The sequence below is a fragment of the Suricata suricatta genome, chromosome 3, assembly GCF_006229205.1.
Source record: "Suricata suricatta isolate VVHF042 chromosome 3, meerkat_22Aug2017_6uvM2_HiC, whole genome shotgun sequence".
Classification (NCBI taxonomy): Eukaryota; Metazoa; Chordata; class Mammalia; order Carnivora; family Herpestidae; genus Suricata; species Suricata suricatta.
This window is the reverse complement of record NC_043702.1, coordinates 142,674,651-142,683,564: the sequence shown is the minus strand read 5'-3', so window position 1 is coordinate 142,683,564 and position 8,914 is coordinate 142,674,651. Positions and strand designations below refer to the sequence as shown.

The window sequence follows — 8,914 nt, the reverse complement described above, 5'->3', positions numbered from 1 at the left end:
AAAAAAAAAACGTAAGAAAGCCAATAAACTCCAATGGCAGTCTTTCTAGGTGGAAAAAAGTTATTAGATTTTTCTAAATCCATTTTCTTGGATTCAAATGTGCATATGTATAAAGGTTTCTTGGGTATATTTTTTTCTTTTAATTAACACCTTGCCTTTCATTCCTTGTATAAGTTTCTTCCTGCTGGAAATTACTACTTGGCACTATTTTTTCTAATCCTGTTACAGCAGCTTTCCATTAATTCTAGAGTTTCTCCACTTTTCAGTGGTCAGATGTGAACATCCAGTACTTTTGAATGGAAGACTGGTATCAGGAGACAGAGAAAAATATTCCTACCGAGCAGTGGTTCTATTTGAGTGCCTCCCAGGTTTCTATCTAAATGGCAGCAACCCAGTGTTCTGTGGTGAGAAAAATACTTGGGAACCTGATATGCCGACGTGTATTAAAGGTACAAATTTCTTTTTCCATCCTTTTTTTCTTTTTAGTTTTAATTTTTTGACATGAAATATCAGTGAATCTGGATTATTAGAAAGAAAAATATTAGTATTTTACTCCGTCTTGTATTTATTTACATGATGGAGATATGACCTCATTGCTACGTTGTGATTTTGTATGTTTTCATAGGGTCTGTACATGTTATCTACATCACAAAGGTATATAAATTCTTTATTTAGCATTTTTATGTATAAAAATGTATAGCAACCACTTTTAGAGTAGATTGAAGCATGAGAATTTCTTACATATATTAAGTCAAGAATAAAAGGCGTAATTCACATAAATGAAATGAAAACAATAATTCTGAAGTAGTTGATTTTACATTATTTTGGTTTTCAGTACATATTTCTTCCACTCTTCCAATACCTCTAATTTTAAGTCATTCCAAGTTGTACTTTCTTTCCTGCTTATATTTTCCAGAAATCCTTTACATTCATGTGATTTACAGTCATTCGTCATTTTGAGTAATGAAAAGATGGACATATTTATAGCCATTTTAGTTCTATTTAGTTTTTCTAAAATTATTTGGCATAGTCCACAGATACTCACAGATATGTAAACTGGGGGAGGTTACATACAGTTTAAGTACGATGCGCTTAGCACTTAGCATAGTGCCTGGCACATGGGAGGCTTGTATAGGTAGCTCATATGACTTAAAGCATCACTCAAATTAATATTAGTGAAGAGAAAGGCCTATGACTTCTGCTTTTTAACATGTATGTTTTCTGGGTCCACTTTGCTGTTTCATTCTTTTTAAAAGTGATTTGTTTGCTCCTTTAGGGGATCTTCCTGGTCTAGGACTATGTTCCACTTGCTGGACTACAACCAGTTTAGGTTTTTGTTTTTTTATGTAGCACAGTTTAAACTGGAAAATATCTGCTCTCTCTAAATAAGACGTATATGTTTTCCCCCCACCCCCACCCCTTCCAACTTCATACAATTATGCTTTTTCTCCTTACTGGGCATTTTTATTTAGCAAATACACCTGAACTTCATAGCAACTGAAAGGCAGGAAAAAATCTTTATTCACTCAAATGAAATGAAGGATTTCTTGCAGGTCAGCTACTTTATTTAAGACTCGAAAGACTATTTTGCCATGTTGGAAAGAAATGCCTTCCTGATTTCGGTGCTGCTATCTTTGGCCTCTCTCTGCATCAGAAGCGAGAGACAACAGGAATGGTGGGAGGAACATGAGCCCCGGCTGGCCTCACTATGTGCTAGTTTGGCACAGCTCACTCAAGTAACCTCACTGCTGTGGCTTTAGCTTCCTGTTTTTGAAAGTGCTTAACTCAGATTAATGGCTTTTAATTTGTTTGTATATTTCCTATGGCCATACTATTTTAAAGGATTTGTGGAATTATACATGTATATGGTAATCAGAATATTTTGTTAGTAATTCCTGTAAACCTAGTACCCGATAGTCTCCTTGTGTACTTTAGTTGAGTGCTATGAGGTTTGGAGGGAAAGAAATGGTTTTTTGGTGTACTGATCTAGTAAGATTGCATATGAAATTTACTCCATGACCCATCCATATTTACTCACATGGTCCTAGTGGGTACATGCACTGTGGTATACTGTGTTTGTTGATATGCTCTTTTTAAAGAGTTGAACCATAAGCATTTCATGAAAGATTTATAAAACATTGATATAGTTTAGTCTTTAGAAGAAAATCTGCAAGAAAAAGCTTCTAAAGAAGAGAAACCACAGGGATCTTTTTTAAAAAGTAAAAATCAGAACTCTCCACAGGATTGTCAATCATTTTTTATCATCAGTCAAAGAAAGACTATATCAAAAAGACCAGCAACATATAATAATGTTAAAGCAGATCTAAATGTGCAAATATTTGTAAGTCCAAGAAATACTAGGCAGAAAAGAAAAAGGTACTTCTTATGTAGTATGATATGACTAGGATGGTATTTTTTTAAAAAGATATGTGTGTTTACTCTGAACACATGATTTATATGATTTATTATTAGTTAACTTCTAGGATTTCCATATAAAATACAAAGTTAAAGTGAAAATTCTTAGTCCTACATGCTTCTGAACTTGTGCAAATATACATTACGTTAAATGCCGAGAAGTAGAATTGCAAAGTTTGGAAAGCATATGTATTTTTCATTTTGAGAAATAAAGAGTCTTTTTTGAAAATAAAAATTCAAAATTAAATCTTTGATTTTGTATTTATAAGGCTAGTGAATTGTATTCATTTATTTTTCCAGGTTTCAAGCCTACTCATCCAACCAAACCTCCAGTTTCACAGTATCCAGGTTCAGTAATTCTTTCTCCTGCTTATATTGTTAACAACTCAGTGAGGTTATAAGTGCCACATTATGTCTTGTTCTAATTTTCATTTCTTTAATTATCCTCAGTGAATTTGAACTTTTTTGGTCCACATTGATTTACCCAGGCCCTTTGCTCATTTTTTAAAAATTCAGTTTCAAAAATATTTTTCTTACTGATTTCTAAGAGTTCATTATAAGTTAAAACCCTTTTAATATGAAGTCAACAGTTTTTAAGGGCTTGGGGGCCTCATTTTCACTAGTGAGTTTTTTTTTAAGATTTTTATAGTGTACTAATGGTTATAGATTCCTTTTTATAACATTTTGTTACATGTGTGGTATATGGATATATTTTTATAAATTTTCAAACATTGTGAAAGCATACAGAGTTACGAATAACCTTTTTCTCTAGTCTTTTAACTGAATTAATAACTGTTAATAGTTTAGGGTTTCTCTTTATTTCTGTATATCAACATCCTTAAACGCGTAGTTATACATATAGCTGGGCATTTTTTCTTTTATCGTATATATTTTTTTGAAACTTGCCCTTTTTCCATTAAATGTCTCATATTGAGGTTGTATTTAGATTTATTGCCATTCTTTCCGATGATGACTTTGAAATGTACACCATTTATTTATTTAATATTCTGTTGGTGGTATTTTACATGTATAGGAATTTTACATGGAAATAGGTAGATGGACTAATGGATGTATCGATCTTCTCCCTAACGGCTGTGTGTGTTCCGTCTTTCTTATAAACTTTATAAACATGTGTTCTGATTGTGTTCTTTGTATTTAAATCCTTGGTGCATCTGAAATTCATTGTGATAAATGGAGTGTGATAGGTCTCTCTGCTCTACCCACCCCTTTGTAATGGTGAAGCAGCAACATTTGTTGAATAAGATGTCCTCTCTCCAATTGTTTTCAAGTTCCAATTTTTTTGTTCATTAAATTCATAGGTGTTTCAGTCATCTTTATGTTTCTTTGAACTCTGGCCATTCTTGTGACAGCACTGAACTGTTTTTTTCCCACTGTAATACTATGATACATTTTATTTTTTTGTTTATTATTTTATTTGCTTAAGCTTACTTGAGAGAGAGAGAGAGAGAGAGAGAGAGAGAGAGAGAGAGCGAGAGCGAGAGCTGGGGAGGGGCAGAGAAAGAGGGAGAGACAGACAGAGAATTCCAAGCAGGCTCTGCACTTCCAGTAAGAAGCCCAACGTGGGGCTTGAACCTGTGAACCATGAGATCTTGACCTGAGCCGAGTCGCCCAGGTGCCCCTCTATAATATGCTTTAGTATCTTGCAGAGCACTTCCTTTTCAGCAATGTTTAGACTCTTCTGTATATTAGTTTTTATAGATAAACCTGTGTTATATTTTATTACTGTTTTAACATTTTAAGTGTCTGTTTTAGTGGCATGAAGTGCATTCACATTGTTTGTAACCAGCACTACTATCTATCTACAAAACTTCTTCATCATCTCAGATTGAAACCTTATAGGCATTAAACAATAACTCTCAATCCCCGTTCTGTTTTCTGTCTTCATGAATTTGGCTAGTCGACCTACTTCATAGAAGTGGAATAGTTTCTGCCTTGTTTCATGTAGCATAATGTTTTCAAGGTTCATCTACCCTGTAGCCTGTATCAGAATTTTATTCCTTTTTATGGCTGAATAATATTCCATTGCTCTGTACATTTTGTTTATTCATTCAGTTGTTGATAGACACTTGCCCGGTTGTTTTCACATTTTGGCTACTCTGAATAATGTTTCTTTGAATACTGGGTTTCAAGTGTTTGAGTCCTATTTTCAATTGTTGTTAACTTTTAATTTTGAGTCCTTGTTTGCAATTTTGGGGTGCTATATATCTAGGAGTAGAATTTCTGGCTACTGATAATTCTATGTTTACTTTTTGGAGGAACAACCATAGTGGCTGTACCACTTACATTCCCATCAGCAGTGCACCTCAGTGGCCCAGTCAGTTAAGTGTCCAACTCTTGGTTTCAGTTCAGGTCATGATCTCAGTGTCATGAAATCTAGCCTCATGTCAGGCTCCATGCTCTCTCTCTCAAAAAAAAAACAACAAAAAAAGTTTCAATTTCTTGACCTCTACTGACACATATTATTTTCTGCGTTTTGATAATAACCATCAGAATATATCTTAGGTAATATACATAAGGTAGTATCTGATTGTGGTTTTTATTTGCATTTCCTTAACAATTAGTAATGTATTGAGCATCTTTTCATGTGCTTAGTGGCCATTTGTATATTTTCTTTGGAGAAATGTCTATTCAAGTTCTTTGTCCATTTTTGATGGGTTGTTTTTTTGTTTTATTTTTGAGTTTTAGGAGATCATTTTATATTTTGGATGTCAATCCCTTATTAGATATATGATTTTAAGATGTTTTCTCCCATTCTGTGGGTTGTTTTTTCATTCTGTTGTTAGTGTCTTTTGATGCACAAAAGTTTTTAGTTTTAATGTCTAATTTATTTGTTTTCTTTCTTTTGTTGCCTATGCTTTGTATCATATTCCATAAATCATTACCAGATCCAGCATTATGAAGCCTGCAGTCTTATTTTCTTCTAAGAGTTTTATAGTTTTAAATATTTAAATATTGATTTTGAATTAATTTCTGTATCTGGTGTATGACAAGTTTTAAAATTCATCATTTTGTATATGTAGATATCCAGTTTTCAAACCATTTGTGAGAAAGTTTGCTCTTTCCCTATTGAATGTTGTTAGTACCCTTGTAGAGAATTATTCGACTATATATGCAAATGTTTCTTTTGTAGCCTTTCTTCTATTCCATTGGTCTGTATGTCTGTCTTTTTTTTTTTTAGTGTTTATTTACTTTGAAGAGAGAGAGAGAGAGAGAGAGAGCGAGAGAGAGAGAGAGAGAGAGAGAGAGCGAGCGAGCAGGGGAAAGGCAGAGAGAAAGGGAGAGAGAGAATCCCAAGCAGGCTCCATGCCATCAGCTAGGAGCCTAACATGTGGCATAAACTGACAAACCATGAGCATGACCTGAGCTGAAATCAAGGGTCGGATGCTTAACCGACTGAGACACCCAGGGGCCCCTGTGTATCTGCCTTTATTCCAGTGCCATTCTATTTTAATGATTGTACTTTACAGTAAGTTTTGAAATCAGGAAGTATGAGTCCTTTCAACTTTGCTTTGTCTTTTCATGATTGCTTTAACTATTCCTCGTCCCTTGAGATTCCATATGGATTTTCAAATGGATTTTTTTATTTCTGCAAAGAGCAGCATTAGGCTTTTGGGGGTTGCACTTCATCTGTTTGCTTCATGTCATATTTGTATCTTAACATTATTAGGTCCTCCACTCCATGGACACTGGATTTCCTTCCATTTACTTATATCTTTTTAAATTTCTTTCTGTAGTGTTTTATAGTTTTCAGTGTACAAATCTTTTACCTCATTTGTGAAGTTCATTCCAAAGTCTCTTACTCTCTTTTTACTTTAAACCCAAGTTGGTTAATAAAGAGTGTAATTATGGTTTCAGGAATATAATTTAGCAATTCATCACTTACATATAACACCTAGTGCTCATCCCAACAAGTGCCTTCCTTAATGCCCATCACCCATTTAGCCCATCCCCCCACCTGCCATCCCTTCAGCAATCTTCCATTTGTTCTCTGAATTTAAGCAGCTCCTTATAGCAGTGCTATCAGCAATAGCCAAATTATGAAAGATCTCAAATGTCCATCAACTGATGAATAGATAAAGAAGATGTGGTATATATATATATATATATATATATATATATATATATATATAGTGGAATACTACTTTGCAATGAGAAAGAATGAAATGTTGCCATTTGCAACTAGGTGGATAGAACTGGAGTGTATTTTGCTAAGTGAAATAAGTCAACCAGGGAAAGACAGATATCATGTTTTCACTCATATGTGGAACTTGAGACACTTAACAGAAGACCATGGGGAAAGGGAAGGGGAAAAAATAGCTACAAACAGAGAGCGAGGGAGGCAAACCATAAGAGACTCTTAAATACAGAGAACAAACTGAGTGTTGAAGCAGGGGGAAGAGGGAGGGGAAAATGGGTGATGGGCACTGAGGAGGGCACTTGTTGGGATGAGCACTGAGTGTTGTACGTAAGTGACGAAGTGTGGAATCTACACGCGAAGCCAAGAGCACACTGTGCACACTGTTTGTTAGCTAACGTGAAAATAAATTATATTTAGAAAAATAAACATTTTTTTAAAAGAGCCTTTTATGGTTTGCCTCCCTCTCTGTTTTTATCTTACTTTATTTTTCCTCCCTTTCCCCTATGTTTGACTGTTTTGCTTCTTAAATTCCATATGAGTAAAATCATGTATTTGTCTTTCTCCGACTGATTTCGCTTAGCATGTATTGAATATATTCATTCTAGTTCCATCCAGTCAATGGGCATGTGGGCTCTTGCCATAATTGGGCTCTTGTCAACAGTGCTTCTGTAATCACTAGGGTGCATGTGCCCCTTTATATCAGCATTTTTATATCCTTTGGATAAATATCTAGTAGTGCAATTGCTGGGTCATAGGGTAAGTCCTTTTCCTTCAATTGTAAATGGAATTGTTTTCTTCATTTCCATTTTACATTGCTTATTATTAGTGGGTAGAAGCGCAATTGATTTTTGCATGTTGATTTTATATCCTGCAACTTTACTGAATTCATTTATTAGTTGTACTAGGTGTGTGTATGTTTGTGTGTGTGTGTGTAATCCTTAGGGTTTTCTATGTAAAAGATCATGTTGTGTGTGAACAGAGATCATTGTATTTCTTCCCAATCTGGATGCTTTTTATTTCTTTTTTACCTAATTGCTCTAATATGAACTTGTAATATTATGTTGAATTGAAGTGGCAAACATAGGCGTCCTGTCTTATTCCTGATCTTAAGGGGAAATCCTTCAGTCTTAAATATGATGTTGGCCATGGGTTTTTCATAAATGGCTTTTATTATGTTGAATAGTCTTTCTAATCTTGATCAACTTCTCAATTATTTTAAAGTCTTCTATCTTTTAATTTTAAGTAGACTCATGTTAACTCAGGCTAATTTTGAGGATATAATAGTGATAAACTTGGTTGCTATACCACAGAATATTGTCACAGGAAATACCAGTGCACAGGAATAAGACTATTGATGACATCAAGTATAAATTTATAATTTGTGATACTTTTATTGAGAAACATTAATATATAAGTAAAATGAAATTATAAGCAGTTTCATACAAAGGCAAGAAATAAAAACCGGTGTATTTATGGATCTTTAAATTTAGTCTTTCTTGTTTTTTTTTTCCTTTCTTTCCCCCCAGGTTATCCCGAGCCCAAGGAATTCCCATTATTAGAAGAATTTGAGGAATTAGGTATTCTTTTGGCTATTAATTACTCTTCCTTATGAAACCTTGGAGTTCTACATGGAAACATCTATCGTGTTCCAATTTGTAGTTAAGGAAGTAACAAAGTTTCGCAAAATTTGACATTTATAGTGATTTTAGTAGTCCAGATAACACGATAAACATAAATGGTACTTATGTGTGGAGACATATAGATAATTTCATCTCATCTGGGGAGTTTTAAGTGCCCAAGAAGCTTTACTAAAAAACAATGAGACGTTATTCCCATTAAGAGTTTCACAAGGTGGCCCCTGAATGTGGGATCAGAGTCCAAGGGCTCTGGGGTCAGAATGATCTATCACTGGTGACCTGTCCGGACCCACTAATAGCCATGCTAAAACTAGACCAAGGAACTCTGCTCGCTGCGGTGCGTAGATGGCCTGAGCGAGACTCCGTGCAGCTACTCTCTGGGACCCTTGTGTGCTCAATAATCTCCAAACTGTTTTCATGTTTTCCCAGACGCAGGCATCATTGCTGTGATTATTGTTACTCTCCGTAAGTAGCCCAAACGTCAATGCCACTTAAATCAAAATATTACTGCGAGGAAGTGCATTATTTTTTAAATGACTTTTTAGTTTCTATAGTTTTTACAGCTTGAAATGAAGTACACCAGGCTAGAACAGTCTGACCTTGTATGTGATAGTATACATTTTGCTGATGAATGTATATCCGTTTATAGTCTACATGTCCACTTAGTAACACACCCTAAATACTCGATGTGTTTTCAGGATGA

The 8,914-nt window shown here is 34.6% G+C and overlaps 1 protein-coding gene across 1 annotated transcript in view; it reads left to right on the top strand.

Annotated features, from left to right (window-relative positions):
• The window catches only part of LOC115288245 (membrane cofactor protein-like), a 28,954-nt gene extending 20,055 nt beyond the window's left edge, over positions 1-8,899 (top strand). The window contains exons 6-9 of the mRNA XM_029935372.1: positions 267-449; positions 2,716-2,763; positions 8,101-8,151; positions 8,641-8,899. Of these exons, the coding sequence (XP_029791232.1) occupies positions 267-449; positions 2,716-2,763; positions 8,101-8,151; positions 8,641-8,684 (326 nt within the window). The 3' untranslated portion in view covers positions 8,685-8,899. The remainder of the gene's footprint in view (positions 1-266; positions 450-2,715; positions 2,764-8,100; positions 8,152-8,640) is intronic.
• Positions 8,900-8,914: the final 15 nt, after the last annotated feature.